Genomic DNA, 17,476 nt, shown 5'->3' with positions numbered 1-17,476 from the left:
GACTACTGGATTAGCCTTGCCAGCTGGCCTGCTGAGCTAAGGGGCAGGGAAGGCCCCACGTCTCCAGTCACAGAAGAGAAACGACTGGTTCAGCTGGGGCTTAAGTCTCTGACCTTGGGCTTCGTTAGCTCAGAGCACCAACCGGCCATAGCCACATCTCGGCCACGGCCCTCGCTAAACTCAAGAACCTGAGCTCGATTCAGCAGGTCAACTTAAACCTCAACAACCCATGTCAAGACAAACGAAACAGCCATGTCCGGACAGACAGACCGGTTGGCACACCAAGAAGAAAGTGAACCTGAGACCAGTCTGTCTTCCTAATTTCCACGATCCCTCTTAGGGCAAAAGGGAACCCTCACCCTGCTTCCCAGTCTTCCCATGCTAGCGCCTAAAGCGCAGACCCCTTCCACGGACACCTCATTCATCCCGAACGTAAGAGCCGCCGTGAACAAGAAAAGAGAAACGCAGTTCTTATTTCAACAGCAATCCAGACAGTATAAAAACCCCTCTTCTTCCTCTCCACGTACCACCGAAGTCCCCTCGCGGGTGGATGTAAATCACATAACATCATGGGGAAGAGGGCACAGGGAAATAGAGAAAAGTAAAGTGTATTTACCTTCTTCTGTTTCATGCCACACGATCCCTTCCAAATTCACACTGGTGCCAGGTTCACAGGGCCCCAGACACTCTGGTTCTGTCACTACTCCAACTTCACATGTATTGACACCCACGGAACGAGTCCGAACCAAAAGCTGCTCGACCGGTGCTGCAATATTGGATGAAGATGGGGGAAAGTAGGAGGGCAGAATCGGAGGCGTGAGGCTGCTGGAAATCGGCGGTGGTGGTGCTGGCACTGTAAACAGGGGGTCAACCTGAAAGACAGACAGGCTTACTGCAGTGGTGCTATATTCTCGGCACGGTTTGCAATGCAATCTGTTTACATCACTTCTAGAATACATCACCATTCCAAATTCCATTTGCAATTATAACACGCTTCGAGGGTTTGCGTGGTGCCAAAAGATAAAAGTCGAAGGGAAATGAGCATCTGATTTTGTTTTTCCCCCCCCATGCCAGACAAGGTCAACATCGGGGGCTCTCGCTTCCGGAATGAGAGGCAGGACTTCGATGTCCTCAGGTCACTGATGTCAAACCGGTCAGCCTCAGTCAAAAAAGCGTGAAATACACTCTGCAAAATTCAGGCTCTTTTCCACCTGTAATGAAATCGTACTTCCAAAGCTACAATATTTTCCAAGGGAGGAACTCCAATAAACACCGCAGATGCATCATTTGAACAGTTAAGCACAGGAGATGGACTAAAATTGTGTTCAAAGTACTTTATAAACCGTAATGAATTAAATCACCACGAAAATACATTAACTTACTCCGCTGAATATATAAAATACATAAACTTGATTATACACACTCAAACACACAAACTGGATATTATTAGCATGTATTAAGCATCAACTCCTAATTAAGTTTTCTACGGCAAAGTTTAGCAGAATTCATATAAATGGGGTAATAAACATATGTGCCCAACATCAACAGAACTGGAGTTTCTCCAACACACATGTCCTTAAGTGGCCTGGTTTGGAAAGATCCCTGATGAATGTGACCGAGTCCTGGGACTCCTCCCTCTAAACCCCGGGAAACAGAAATGACAGCCAATATAAGAGCTTCCAGTGCAACGGTATCTCCTTTGCACCCGAATCCTAGAGAGCAGGCAAGGAGATCTTCACCACAAAACATCCAGGAGCCTGGCCATAACGAAACCAAAGGCTATGTACATACTAAGTACGTAAATCACCAGCCAACGCATTCGTTCGTCAGACCCATTTTAACCACTGTTAGGACTGTTACAGCGTAGTTGGGGCCCTGCTGACAGGTGGTCAAGTGCGGAAGAGCCAAACGCAAAGCCCATCTGCACCGTGACCACATTCCCCGTGTCCTCATGTGACACACAGATACCGCCGACCTCTACAGGAGGACCCCCTGCACAGGCTATCAGCTGAGCTAACGAGTTGTATGCGTGAAAAGGGGCATACAGAAGGTTTTTCCAGCAAAAACGCCATCTTAGTCTGTGGTTCCCGTATTCCCACTTGACCTTTGTAAGAAATCAACACTTGGCTACAGATGTACTAGAACATAGTCTTTGTTGTTTAAACACACACACACAGAATATATTTCAAGATAAATTACATGAGGAAGCGTGCTCCTGGCTCAACAGCTGAAGCAGTAATCTGTGTGGGCTCCTCGTTCCTATGACTGTAGGAACTATGTCTACAGTTTGCCTTTCACTAAAATGATAAACTGACGTTCACTTGCCTGACTGATCCAAGACGCTAGAGAACAGCCCTTCACCCATCTGCATGGTAAAGAAAGTTAATTTCCTGCTCTCAGAGCCGCCATAAAACTTCTTCTGCCCCACGCTTTGTATTGTTCTGCATTCTTGATCACAGAGTCCAAGAAAGAAAAGTATGTAACGGCCCCCAAACCCCAGATCTGGTGATTTATGCTTTCGCGTAAACACAGCTTAATGCGGATCAGAGTTCACACTGATAGTTCCTATTTTAAAACCGAGCTGACAAAAGGAAAAAGAGGTACTGAGGGAGGAAATTCAAGTGGGGGTGGTGGAAATCCAATGCTACCTTGTAGTCTTCACTATAGCTAAAAGACTGTGTGAGATAAGAACTGCTTTCCAGAATTTAAAATTGGGGGGGGGGGGGACAAGGAAAATGATAAACTGGGTACTGTAGTTGTTTTTTTTTTTTTTTTGCATGTTTGCCAACAATTTTTTAATTTGTATAGTTAGATGTAAATTGACTATAATTGGTTGCTACATATATAAACTGAAAAGACAAAATGGAACAATATTCTCGAAATACTCTTTATATCCCTTGATCGACAGCCTACATTAATTCCAAGAGAATAAACACGGCTTCAGTTGGATAAACAACAAAATGGGATGAAATAAAAGGAGGTAAGCAACCAAGAGAGCATTAATTCCCAGATTTGGGAGATCAGATACAGTGAGGCAAAGCCTACAATACCAAATTATAAGGACAGGGCACTGGACACTGGGATTTTGGCCCCAACTCTGACACTAATTAGCTTGTGACTTTGGGGAGACACTTAACCTCCGCTGAACCCCATTTTCCTCAACTGGAAAATGTAATCTCCAGCTTTCTACTGATGACAAATCCTATCACAACAGAATTTCTGGACTAAATCTCTATTTCAATATAACTCCAATTATGAATTATATCTGCATACAGATACACACACACACACACACACACACACACACACACACACACCCCTACTATTTGGGATATTTAAGAGAATCCAAACATCAAATTTCTAAAGAATCTAGAAGGCTTGAGGGGAGAGGCCATGGTATCCGGGGCCTACCAGCAAGTGAACTGTGTTTGTTTCTGTCCACACAATCCAAATGCAATGGTAAGAGCCTGGTTGACAGCATTAAAACGAGAAGCTAAGGTTCAGAGAATTTGACTATAAATATGAACTAATCATGAACAGTCTCCCCAATGCAATAACAGGCTAAAACCCTTAAACTCCATAGGAAAATTCAATAGGTAATACGGTGAAGCCGTTCAACTCTTTGACTTAGACAGTGAACTTCTTGGTTTTTCCACGACACTGGCTTCAAGAGAACTCACAAGCTGCCATTCCTACAGGTAGGTACCGGAATGTCACTACCAGTGAGAGAAGAAAGGGGAACTCTTCTCCCTTGGGAGAATTTGGAGTGAAGGACAAAGAGTAGTACCACCCATGTGGTCTACTGGAAATCCCTCTTCCCCAGAGGTCACCAAGCACAGAGGAGGGTAAGGAATTAACAGCCACCCCCAGACGTGTTTTATTTGGTAGGTATGCTACTTCCTAAAACATGATGATTTTTCGCAAACACAAAAAAATGAGGGAAAAGTCTGAATGTCTACTATCTCTTAAAATAATAATTAGATAATGTGCTAGGCTGGGCCCACAAGCCTCATGGCAACAACCGACAGGGCTGAGCCTCCTTTGGCCTGGCGGTGACCTCCACGGCCATAGGCAGCTGACTCTGCATTTCTAGCTTTCCCCTAAGACAGTCACAGAATGTTTTACCTCGAAGACGACCTAGCCCAACCTCCTCCTGCTAAAGAGAAATGTGGCCCATATTTGCACCAGGGCAAGAAGCTCTCTGTGGTGGCAGCCCAAGTGAGTATGAAAGCAGTAGCTTCCTAAAAGCAGAAAAATGACAGTAGGAGTTCAAATACACACACTGGGAGACAAAAGAGGGGTGGAAGGAAGATAATTCAGTGTCACTAATTCTTTCTGCCAGCAAATGCCCCCCTACAGGAAGTTTCAGTTCTCTTATGAATCTTACGGCGTCTAACACAAAGCCACATGCACCATATGCAAAGCAGGGACCTGGAGGGATTTTCAGTAGTGTTTTTACCTCATACAAAAGATCAACTCCATTGCACCCCGATTTCCAGGCCACTGATCCACAGACGGAACCGTAACTTCTTCAACCGATGAGGCGTGTTGAGACCAAGGGCGGCAACAGTCCCCAGGAGGACTCCCTCCAAGTGGCACACACTTGTACGTGGTAGTGGTGGGTCTCAGGTTCAAATCCTGACCTCCCTGGTACTTGCTGTGGGGATCCCCTGAGCAAGTTACCTGGCTACTCTGAGGCTCACTGTTTGGGCCTAAGAAATTGTTGTAAGACCAACAATGACCCCCAATGGGTCAGAGGGAACACTCAGTGAGATAACTCATACAAAATGAAGGCTCAGCAAAGTGCTTAGCTCAGTAAACGCTGGCTTTGAGAAAGGGGAGGAAAAAAAAAAAAAAAAAGTCCCTGGTCTGATTCTACAGTTCTCTAACCCTGCCTGCAACCTTACAAAGCTCCTTTTTATATCCTACTATATTTAACATAAATCTATAATCCCCTCCAAATGCATGGTTAAGTGCAGTTAAAGTGTGTTAAAAGTATAAGCAAAAAGGGCTTAACCCTGAGCAGCTCAGCCCGGGGAAATTCTCCTCCTTTCATAAATGGGCGTCTGGCAGCAGTCAAGCCAGCTTAATCCGCCCGGCAACTCACCCCCCAATTTTATAGCACATCCTGATGAGTCCTACACCTCTACAAAATCTCCTTCGACTAATCTCTAGTGGTACCTCTTTTTTCACGCACTGCTGCTCCCCCAAAAGCCCCCTCTGAGTTGCCTCAACGTGAGCACGTATCCACCCGATAAAGAGTAACCACACACCTACTGTGCCAGGCACTGGGCAGCCTGCTCGCACACCAAGAGCAGGTCAAAGCCAAGCAGGTCCCCGCTCTCCTGGACTTCCTGCCTCGTCAGCAAGACTGGGGCACTCATCAAATAATCCTACAAATACAGCCAAACTGTACAAAGGGGCCGTCCGTAGGGCCTGAGTGCAAAACACAGCATGTAGTGGAAGACAGGGGGGCACCGGGCGTCAGTCCTCAAAACTGGAATCCCAGCTCTACCTTCAGCTACATGACCTTTGGGCGAGTCACCTCACCTGTCTGTCTGGGACTCCCTGGCTTCATCTGTAAAATGGAAATAATGAAATCAGGCAAACAACCCACACTCAGCTCCCGGTACCGAGCAGCACTCAACCAAATAAGAGCTAGTACTGTTGTCAATATGATTATTGTGATTACAAATATACATGAGACCTGAACTAAAAAGAAATCAATAGGTGGTTTGGCCCTTCAAGACCAAATACCAGGATTTGCTACATTTAAAGGCAATTCACGGGAGGCAATTATGAATACCCTGGGGGCTGAGGCGGGGGGGAGCAGAGAACGCTAAAATAGTACTCATCAGATATTCCATGTTAAAAAAAAAAAAAAATCAGTGGGGAATTATTAGTCTACTACGACTAACATCCAGAATACAAGATCGTAATAGAGAACCAGCCAGTTTGAGCAACGGTTCCTTTGTCAAAGCTCTTTTCTGTCATCTTGATGGGACACTGATGTAACCTATTACAGCCCCAAAAAAGAGAAGCACGAAAGCAGCTATCTCCAGTTGGGGGCAGGGGGGTGGGGACCCATAAGTCTAACAGCTGGTGGTGGCAGCCTGTCAAACTGAGGAAAGTTAATGTCAAGAACAGACGCGCGGCAGTCTCTCACTGTTATTTTTGCATGATTATTCCCAGGTGTTGGTGCACGCTGAGCAGTAGCCTGGCTATTTATCACTCGAGAGCGCCTAAGAGCATGGGAGTGGGGGAGTAAGGGAGGTAGAGAGAGGCGGGGAAGAAAAGGTTATTTACACAGATAGCGGCACTTAGTGTGTGTAATCAGAGGGCTGGGGGAAAAAGAGTCTGCAGAGAGATTCTGGCAATATTTTCTCAGTTCACCTTATTTCAAGGGCTTCCTGAGGGCTCATGAGCCAGGAAGGCTCCAAAGCGGGGAGTGCGGGTGGCAGCCGCCTTGCTTCACTCCAGCACCAATTGTGTCCGCCGGTGATGGGCTCCAGGACTGGGAAAGTGACAGCCAAAGAGGCAGGGTCGCCAGGGCAGGGCTGGGGGGGGCACCCTGGCGGGCACTCCTGCACCCCTCAGGTCCAGCTGAGAGACAGGCAGGTGATGTGCAGCGGGATGCAATGCAGAGGGAGAAGGGCCAGCCAGGACCAGGGATGGACCGATCTCAATGGTTAAGATGGCCTTCCCACGCCCTGGGGCCCAGTCCGCACCCTGTGGGCGCAGGGCCTTGCCCTGGGGTTTCTTCCACCCACCCTTGCAAAGATCTCCATGCTCATCTGGCTACTAACCCCCCTCAATCCTGGGATTTTCAGATCAACAACCACCAGAGTGGCCATGGTGTTTTTATTTTGCTCAGTAAATATTTTTAGGTTCTTGTGAGTGCGCTGGGGCACAATTACTTAATGCTCACGAGGTTCTCCACAGACTGCCACAGTCTGTCCCTTTGCACTTTCACCGCCCTTGGTGCCTGACATCCCTGTGACTTCCTTAGAAAAGCAAGGGAAGCTTGCAAACCCGTTTTCCTTCTGCACGGATCTGTTCTCCAAAATGAGGTGTCAAGGCTGAATTCCCATCCCCGACAGAGAAACCTGAACAGATGTACATCGGTCACTCCTAATTCTGGCTTCCCTAAACGTGGTAGAGACTTTTCCTTTTGGAATCAAGATCAAAGCAACTTCTCCCATACATCTTGTTTCTTATTTTTTTTTTTTTGTTTTTTTTTTAAGATTTTATTTATTTGTGAGAGAGACAATGAGAGACAGAGAGCGTGAGAGGGAGGAGGGTCAGAGGGAGAAGCAGACTCCCTGCTGAGCAGGGAGCCTGATGTGGGACTCGATCCCGGGACTCCAGGATCATGACCTGAGCCGAAGGCAGTCGCTTAACCAACTGAGCCACCCAGGCGCCCCCATACATCTTGTTTCTTAAACGACACAGGTGAGTTCTTGGTAAGGGTCTACTGGGTACGAGACATCAGACATTCTCCATCTCCTTTACGGCTCGACATCCCCGTTTTATGGAGGTGGACACTGAAGATCTCAGAGCACGGACAATGTATTCAAGACCAAACTTCTCTGATTTCAAAGTTCGTGTAAAACTACGAACAGGACAGCCACTGTTTAACTCCTATTACACGGGAGGGACTTACACTGTACGTATTCTCAGTCCATCTTCGCAAGACTGTGAAGGCAAGTATTTACAGATGAGGAAAAGGAAATCTGGGGAAAGTAAGTAACTGTAAAAGGTCACTCGGGGGTGGTGGCCGAGCACTCGAACCCACAGGAGGTAAGAGGAAAAGCAAACTCTTCCAAATATAAACTACAACGCAAGATGGAAAGAGGCCTTCCTCCCAAGGTAATTTCAGACCCTTCTCTGTATGTTGGAAGCCACACGCCTGAACCACCTTTCACTGCACATAGTTCAGAAGGGTGCCTCTTAGGGCAAACACTGCAATCCCTTCCAGAAAACTCCCTGAACCCAGAGCTCAGCTTTGGTGTTGTTATTACTTGAAATCATCCAATTCTAAAAGCTACAACCACATACAATGGCTGGGAATTATACCATTACTTTCACTTTCTCACTTCCAGGTGTGAAGAAGATCAGAGGCTGCCCTCAATAAAAGGCCACAAGGTTCACCTGCTAACGTGCTGTTAAAGACTCAGCCACAGACCTGGTAGGATCTGACTGAGGGACGGGCCAAGGCTCTGGCCCCCAGACAACTGCTTCCGTTTCCAACCACGCCAAAATCATAGAAGGCCAATCCGGTGTCTCTATATGGTGCTGCCTGGGTGGTGGGAGGCAGCAGCAGGAGGAGATGACTGGGAGGGTGTCACCCCAGAAGTAGCCCTTGAGCAGATGGCGAAGCAGAGACACGTCAAGGCCAGCAACACGTATAGAACTGACTTTAAACAACAGCAAGTGTCTTTAACGTCATTCTCCAGACATGACAGTTTTCCAAGCAAAACAGAAGGTACCAGAGTACGCAAAGAGAGTATAATTAAACTACTCGATTCAGCGTCTTGTATTTGTTTCTGGTTTGAAGCCAAATAGAATTCTCCACCAGAAGGCCCTCAACTGTGTAGAGTTTCAGCACCGTGATGCCCGGGCAGGTGCAGGGGACACGAGGACTCCGTCCTGGAGGACCGACTCCACCAGACCATGTCAGCTGTCACACACTTAACTTCCTCCGTGTTCTCTGCAAAAAACCTGTCCGACTGCCGAGCCAGATTCTCCTTCTGTTTTAAAAGTGCCGCTGACATTTTCCACTGCTGTGCTCTCTACAGAGTAGCACTAAGGGACCGGTGTGTTCACATCTCATCCATGAGGGTTCTCTGGTTGTCCCTCATCCTGCCCATTTCCAGAGTTACTCGGGCCACAAAAATAAGCCACAAAGAAAGGAGACCATCAGAAAAGTACTAAAAAAAAAAAAAAAAGAGAGAACGTCTATCTTCTTTCGTTAATCCTTGTCACGAGTTCCCTGACTTTGAGGAAAGCTGCATTCCTGAAAATTTCCACACGAATCCCATGTACGTCAGTTAGACCTGGTTCCCAATCCCCTAGGAGTGAAAAAAGCAGCTCAGGGATAAAACTCCGGATTTTTAACTCTGGATTTGGCTGACCATGGGTGCACCTACAGTACTAAACCAATAAATTTCAAAACACCTGAATAATGACTATCTTAGCAGATACTGACCAGCCTTCCAGTGCCCATCTCTGCATAACTCTAGTATCTCTATGAAATTAGGCTGAAATTAGGGAAAGATCACAAGCCTTTCATCCTACTTTTTTTTTTTTTTTAAGATTTATTTATTTAAGAGAAAGATCATGAGTGTGAGGAGCAGGAGAGAGAAGCTCAAGCAGACTCCTCGCAGAGACAGAGTCCAACGCAGGGCTCTATCTCACAACCCTGAGATCATGACCTGATCTGAAACCAAGAGTGGGACCCTTAACCGACTACAGCACCCAGGCACCCCGCCTTTCATCCTACTTGACACACACATAATTTTAAGGGAAAAAGGAAGGGGTGAAAAGGGGAAGAAAAGGCCTATTTGGGAAAAAAAATCACCTTATTCCTCTTCTCAACTAACAGCAATTCTTTTCTTTGCCTTGTGTTAGGGAAATCTCACCTGCAACCTGCTAAACAGACTATTTTCAATGAAAATTCTAGACATTTGAATTCTAAATGCAATACATGCTCATCACAACAAATTCAAGAATAAGGAAGTGCCTGAGTCACACTGTAGAAGTGAGATGTAAGACAGGGCCTTAGCATGGGTCAAAAACCTGCTTCTCCAAAGCATGGCAGGGCAGCCACAGAAGGGGACAATTTTGACTCCTTGCCCATGACTCTGCCTTGGTACCATTCACTCTCCTCCCTGCAAAATCAAACACTGCTCACTTAAATTCTTTTCTTTTTCTTAAAGATTTTATGTATTTATTTGACAGAGAGAGACAGTGAGAGCATGGGGCGGGGGCGGGGGGGCGGTGGCAGAGGGAGAGGGAAAAAGAAGCAGGCTCCCCACCGAGCAGGGAGCCCAATGTGGGACTGGATCCCAGGACCCTGGGATCATGACCTGAGCTGAAAGCAGACACTTAACTGACTGAGCCACCCAGGTGACCTGCTCACTTAAATTCTTTATCACATACCTAAGAGGCACAGCATGAATATCTTATCTCCCTTTCCTCCATATCTCCCAAATGCTGATCCAAAATAATGATCAACTGCAATAAATGAATGAAAGCTTTGAGATTTTAATTTCCTACTGAATCAAAATAAATGACTCGGGAAAGCTCTCTATGCTCTATCAGAGATGGAACGATGAGAGAGAGAAAGAATCACAGAGCTCCTACCGTCATCTACACACCCGCTCTGAAGTCTGAAGGACACCTCAGAGACATTCACATTTAATCTTGTTAAGGTTCTACCTTCTCATCTGAAGTCTGAAGAGATAAGTTACTTCTCAGGGTCAGGAGCCAAACCAGAGGCCGTGGGCTATCCCAGGGAGGGCCGCCATGGCCTCTACAAGTTCTGTACCCAAACTACAACTTTTGAAAGTTTCTTCTCACAAAGCCCCACACAAAAAGAGCTGCTCCCAGGACCAGAATTCTGTTTTCCCTCCTGAGAACAAAGATTCTAGAAGCCAACAGGTCACTCTCTAGGGAGAACCTTTCTTCTAACAGTTTCTTATGCATCCTTCCAGAAATGTTATCCACATAAAAACATGTGGGGGGGGGGGTCCCTTTTTATTTGATAGCCTACTGCCTGAATTTTAACACGAACTGGTAGGATGTTCATAATTTTTTTAAAAAACTAACCTTTAACTAAAAAATGCCAAGCCATTCTACTTTAGGATAAAAGTAAGCAAATGCCAATGCAGAGGGGAGAGAGCATATATTAAGACTATTATTTCCAGTCCTTGTGCAGAGGTCCTGAGCTCAAGGAGCCAAGGGTGGTATAAGGTCTTCTTCGTTTGTGTGACAGGAGGACCGTGTATTGAGCCCATGTCCTCCCCTTTATAAAAGCTGCTGCTTACTAAACCCACCTCCTCCTCAAGGAAGTCGTTCCTTCATCCTACAAGTTTTTGCCAGGGAACCACTATGTACCCAGCAGGCTACAGGAGCCCTGGAAGGGCACCAAGGCCACGGGGGAGACCAGCAGCAAGTGGGTAGGGCTGAGGTGGCACACTGGGGCAGCCCCACAGAACAGGGTAGAGCGCCTGGAAGATGGATCTTAAGTGCAGGGTGGAGCCTGGTGGGGGGGGCGGGGGCACCCGAGACAGGGACCGAGCTGGGCCATTCTAGACACAACCGTCAGTGAAGGGGTTTGAAGCACAGGGGGGTCAGAAAGACAAGAGTCGAAGCAGGAAAAGCAGGCAGCTCATGATGACCCTGGATCAGGCTCAGAACTTGGGGGTTACCGCGGAGTTGGAAGCCAGTTCCAACTATGAAAATTAATAAAATTAATAAAAGGAAGTCGGGAAATTCAGCAGGCGGAGGGTCTCAGGAGCTGTCACTCGTCATCAACTGCAGACCCAACAGGAAGAGAGGCCCTTGCACGTGGATACTACTTTACTACCCCAGAAGGAAGAAAGGCTTTCCTCTGCCCCCAGCAACAGCCCAGCCAATCAGAGACAATCACAACTCAGCCAATGAGAAGGCACCATACTTCTAGCTCCCAGTGTACTCCAATAGGCTCTTTGTTTACAACAGCCCTCTCACTTCCCCCATCTTCTCTAAAAGAGCTGTCCCCTCCTTCCTTCTCCAGAGTTGCCTGGGATTTTTGCTGTAGCTTGCTTGTCCCAGGTTGCAATTCTCGGCTATTCCCAAATAATCCCATTTTTTGCTGGTAAAATAACTGGCAGTTTTAGTTTTAAGGTTAAGAAAATAATGATTCAACACCACGGCTGCAGCCACCTCTTTTCCATTAGATGATTCTGACCTTTGAGAACTCCAGACTCCGGCCCCAAATGCCATCTCCCGCCATCTTTCCATGTCCCTGGCAGCCAAGAAGATAATGAGACCTTCACTCTAGGAGGCTTTATCACAAAACCAATGCATGTCCTGAATATGGTTTTTCAAACTGCCCTCACCTGATCCTGCCCCTCCCTGAGAGATGCCCTGAAGCATCCAAGGGACCTCCCCCTTGAGAATCACTGCCCCTCCCAAGACAGAAATAAACTCTCTTCCAACTCTCGGTGCCTTATTAAAAATATGTTCCCTCATTTCCTATGTTCCCACCCCCCAGCTACAAATCCCAATGCAGACACCTTCCCTTCTTGAAGCAAGGAGCCCCTGCAGAGGAAGTATATCAAGGGCATTCTACCCTGCTTGGGCCATCAGTCCACCGTCTACACAAGGGTCAGCAAATGAAGGCCAGTGGGTCAAACACCGCCTGCTAATCCATTTAGTTATTTCCTCGAAAAGGAACAAGGGCTAATGAGGGGGTAGGGGGGGTTGGAGACAGGGTCACACTACCTTAGCATTCATATTTCCAGAATATCTAATCTTACATGTGTCTTATTTCAGAACAGATTTTAGATGACTATAACAAATTATTAAGACCAATTTTAGGGTAAATGACCCAAACTCATACCGATCAAATAATACCTGCTCTAAATCTTGGCCATATAAAACCTTAAGATGATCAGGTCCAAAAATAAATGGATGACCACAACTTTTAAAGTGGACACTATAATCTGTCCCAAGATTTCTTAACCAATGAATAAGACATTTTATATAATGGTGGCCTCCCCTCCCCCCACAAAAGAGCAGAAAACGATGGACAGACTCCATATTCTAATACCAAACCCTGTGGGCGATTGAGCCTCTCATATTTATATTAAAATGTGTATTTCTTTTATGCTCCCCCTTAATATTACAGTAATTTCCAGTTAGTCAATAAACACCTGCAGACAGTGTTAGCAGGAGACTAAGCTAAATTTAAATCAAGTTAATTTGAATCATGATTTAAATCATCAGTCAAGAAGAACTGATATCTTTTTAAAATTAAAGAATGCATACTTATTTTTGCCATAATCGTAATACACGTCATAAAACTCCTATAGATATAGATAGACACACTACTTTTTTAAAGAAAACATTATTTAAAGATGGCAAAAAAAAAACTTTTAAAATACTCCAATTATCTTTATCTTTAATATTACCATCCAGCCCTTACATGAGTACATATTTTATACAATCAAAACCATATTCAATCCTTCAACTGATTTTTTTCATACTTTACAGCTATATCAGGAACTCCAATGCAGCTGCTTTATGTATCAAAACTCAATGAAGAACCTATTTACATCACTGAGAGACTATCTTCTCTAAGTTAATCATGAATATTTTTTCCACAGTGTGTTAAAATCAAATAACCATAACCCAAACAATTTATATTTACATTGTTTTCTTTAATAAAAAAGGGAGGGTGGGGTAATTCCCTTCAACTACAAATCAATTTAAGATAAGAAGCCTAGTTAAGTATTTTTATTTTTCAATGCTAATCAATAAACATTATTCTTTGACAACAGTGCTTATTTTAATTACAGGCCTAAAATTTACTAGGGCAAAGGAGTGCTCAGGTCAAAGCCACTCCCAGGCAGTTAAAGATTAAATGTGGCACCTAGAAGTGAGTACACAAGGTAGAAACAAAATTGGAGAAAACAGTTTCATCTATGTAAAAATGCCAAATAATATACAAAAGACACATCTGTCGAGCATTTAACTAACAATTTTAAGTATCTTTAATAATAACTCAGAAGCACTCGGAGATCTTATCAAACTTCTCTTTTGTTCTGTTCTGTTTTGTTTTGTTTGGGTTTGCTATGGGAAATGTGTTTCAGGTAGCTCTGGTGTTAAGTGCATTCTCACGTTCTAGAGCTCTAGTAACTCTTTAAACTGTAAACAACTTATTCACAAAACCCTTACTCCCTATCTCTGCCACATAATTTTATTCTGAATACAAGTTAGCCATTTTGATAAAATATTTAACTTTTGTCACACCTTAAAACAATACAGACAGCTCTTAAATGCAAGGTGCCTTTAAGCTCTGTAAACAGAATTCTATTTGTTAAAATCAAATAATTATGACAGCACCACTTCTTTGAAATCTAATACCTGATCTAAAAAAAAAAAAAAATCAGTGAAGATGAATTCACTAATGTTAGCAAAAAGACTTTGAGGGGCTCTGGAATAACACGGCCCAAGGATATGTAAAAGTACAGAAGGAGAAGAGCAAAAGGATCTTGGCAATTATTTAGAGTGCCTTTTTTTTTTTTTTTTTTTTTTTTAAGTTTTACAGATAAAGAAAGTTGGCTCAAAGACACCTGAGTTTATAGTAGGATAAAGGCCAAGGCTCCGCTAAGGTTCCTAGTCAAAGCCCACCATGGGCAATGGTTGCATTTCTGCAGTGCCCAGTATCCCCATCTGGGCAATGAAGGAGAGAAACAGACATGATTTCTGTGGCTGTTACCTCTGTCTCTAGTTAACACATTCCTGCTTTCTCTGGCCCTTCTAAACAACAGAGTCATACCTTGACTCCTGGGTTCAGGACATACTATGATTCAACAATGAGGACAATCTCACAATTCTAGATGGCCTAGCCCAGCCATGTCCAATCTGAGTACAAGCCCACATTCTGACAACCGCCTACCCCGCGGCATCTTCTCTTCTTCTGGAAGAGAGGCTTGGCCCCAAGAGGCAAAAAAAAAAAAAAAAAAAAAATAGACCTACCACCCCCACTGGTACATCTTCCCAGGGAGAGCAGGTAATCTTTCTCTGCCTATCATTCTCCAAGTGCCTTGTTAGAGGAACAAAAAAGTCTCTTTCACATGCGTTAGGAAGTCTAATATTTTGTCAAACAGAAATGAAAAATAAACCTAATCTAAGCTGTCAGAGCATCATGAAATGCCTCTGGCAGTTCTATCAAAGTATGTAGACATGTACGGACTCTTTGAAGAAATGAAACTGCAGTTTATCAAGTGTGATTTATAAGCAACACTGATGAAGCTGGTAGATAACACTGCTGTCTAATCATTAGTAGTCAGACAACAGCCATGTGAACACATCAATTATGGGCCACTGCCAAAAGCCCTTGAGATCTTGGAGATTAACAGCCAATCCTCTGTTTTACAAGCTCACATCAAAAAGAATATTAATAAGAGGAGGGGCAATGTGAAAGCTTGTCAGAGTAATTCAACCACTAACACAAGGCATTTTTCCCCCTCTCCTCTCTGTTGAATTGGCCCAAGGAGGAAGCTGGCATCAGCTACAAAGTACGACGCTGCCAATTTCTTGGAAAATGTTTTTCACTAACATATGGGAACTTGTAAGGGTCTGCAAAACTGCTATTTGGTGAAGAAAGACAGGCAGGCCTTCTCCGTGTCCCTTTTTTCATGCTGAAATGAAACTAGGGCAATCATTATTGACTCATTCCTAAATTAATATGCATGGGAGAAACACCCACTAGCTTTTTCTCTACCCTCAAAATCAAAGAATGTTGGAAAGCCTCACAGATTTGCTGTATTTCCACCATTCACCAAAATGTAATTCACTGCAAGGAACAACTAGTACCAACCGGCACATTTCCTGAGTTCCCTCGAATGAACATGGATGCTTCTTCCCCAAGTAGGACGAAAATCAAAATATGTGGCCTCTAACTCTGAGGACTTAAATGTCTTCTTTCTAACTATCTCAGGAAGACAGATGTAAATCCCACCAATATGTCTGCAATTAGCATTAAACCAGCTCTCCCAACCCAGACACCAAAAGCATTTGCAAAAATACATGCCACGGGCAGAACACTTATTTCTGTGATATCAGTATTTAACATACACACCAGTGAGGATGGCTGTATTTTTACAAATGATCAGATTAAACCAAACAGCTGGAAACTCACAGTTTAGCGGGGTTCCAGCAGGCTCCCTAATATACAAACATAAGCCACACTACAAAACGCATGGCCTGGGTCTCCCTTGCCACAACGAAATCGGTTTGCTATTTTTATTTGTGGAACACTCTGCATTCACGGGGTGTTTTCCTAATATTTCAATTGTCGTTCATTGTTTCAAAAACAGCATGGCATAGTGGGAGACCCATTAGGGGAGGAAAAAGAAGCATGGGGTTTCTGTTGCTTCTCAGTCGTCAAGCTGTTTGGCCCCTAACTAAGTCATTTAATTCAAGGGCTTGCTGACAAGCAACTGTTAAATCAAAGACTCTTTACCTAGGGTTCAAACACTTGGTGGAGTCTGAGACACCATGTAATTATAGAAGCGAAGGTGTGTGTGTTTATACACACTGGTGCACTTGCTTTTTTTCCCTTCCCCCAGGAGAGAGAGCTCATAGGTGCTCAATAAAACTGTAACCCAAAATAGACTTAAGAAGCACTGAGCTAGTGTTGATAAAGTCAGGGACAAGAGCAACGCTTCCCTTTTCATTATAGTGCACACTCTACACACGTCTGCTCAAGTGTATCAGTCATCAGCCTGGCTTCTTCACCTGTCCAACCAGAGTGCTAACATGCTCTCTAACAACCTCGAAGACCATCGTAAAAACCGAGAGGAAACCGCTTGAGAAGTACTTAAACATCATTTAAGGCATTACTGAATTCAACAAACATTCCTGGGGCACCTAAATGCTAGTGGCTGTCCAAAGATGAATAATTATTGATTGCATTCTTGATATTAGGAAGGATAGAGCCTTCCGAGTAAATAATTTATCTGGGAAACTTACTTACTTGGGGGAGGGGGCCTCAAAAGGAAACTATTCCCAGGCTTTGTTGATGCTATACTAGAAACTCACTCCAGGGGCGCCTGGGTGGCTCAGTCGGCTAAGCGTCTACCTTTGGCCCAGGTCATGATCCCGGGCTCCTGGGATCGCGTCCCGCATTGGGCTCCCTCCTTGGCAGGGTGTCTGCTTCTCCCTCTCCCTCTGCCCCTCCCCCCGCTCGTGGTCTGTCTCAAATAAATAAATAAAATCTTTTAAGAAACAAAGAAAGAAACTCCAAAAGATGCTGAGTTCTCACGAATGGGCATCATCATCAACACCTTATAATACATCTGATTATAAGATTTCTTTTCTCGCCCCTTTGCCAGCAAAAGCTCTCTTGCTGTCAGAAAAGCACACAACTCAGTGGGTACTCGAAGAACCACCGGCGTGCCCCTGGCCACGGAACACAGCAACATCGGAACTCGTTCGGGTGAAAAAGACTCTCACAATAAACATGTGTAGTTTCAATCTATTAAATTATATTGGCAAGTGTATTTTTTTGAAAAATATCTTTTAATAATATGTTGAGTTTAAATGGCCAACTTCAAGGTAAAAACCAAACCACTGTTCCATTTAACGAGTTATGACTATTAATGACCCATCATTGTAATCAATGATTATACACCAAAACTGTCCAAATGGGCCATGATCCAAATTCTTACACAAATTTCACCAAAGGTAAAGGGGCCAAATT

At 44.5% G+C, this 17,476-nt stretch overlaps 1 protein-coding gene across 4 annotated transcripts in view; it reads right to left on the bottom strand.

Annotated features, from left to right (window-relative positions):
- ZNF608 (zinc finger protein 608) overlaps positions 1 to 17,476 on the bottom strand; it is a 109,187-nt gene that overhangs the window by 57,316 nt on the left and 34,395 nt on the right. For all 4 annotated transcript variants that reach the window (XM_036072239.2, XM_036072234.2, XM_078067565.1 and 1 more), the window contains one exon: positions 617 to 872. In XM_036072239.2, coding sequence (XP_035928132.1) covers positions 617 to 872 — 256 coding nt within the window. The remainder of the gene's footprint in view (positions 1 to 616; positions 873 to 17,476) is intronic.

The sequence above is a fragment of the Halichoerus grypus genome, chromosome 2 (assembly GCF_964656455.1).
Source record: "Halichoerus grypus chromosome 2, mHalGry1.hap1.1, whole genome shotgun sequence".
NCBI lineage: Eukaryota > Metazoa > Chordata > Mammalia > Carnivora > Phocidae > Halichoerus > Halichoerus grypus.
Note: the sequence above shows the minus strand (reverse complement) of the source record. Positions and strands in the feature narration are given on the sequence as shown.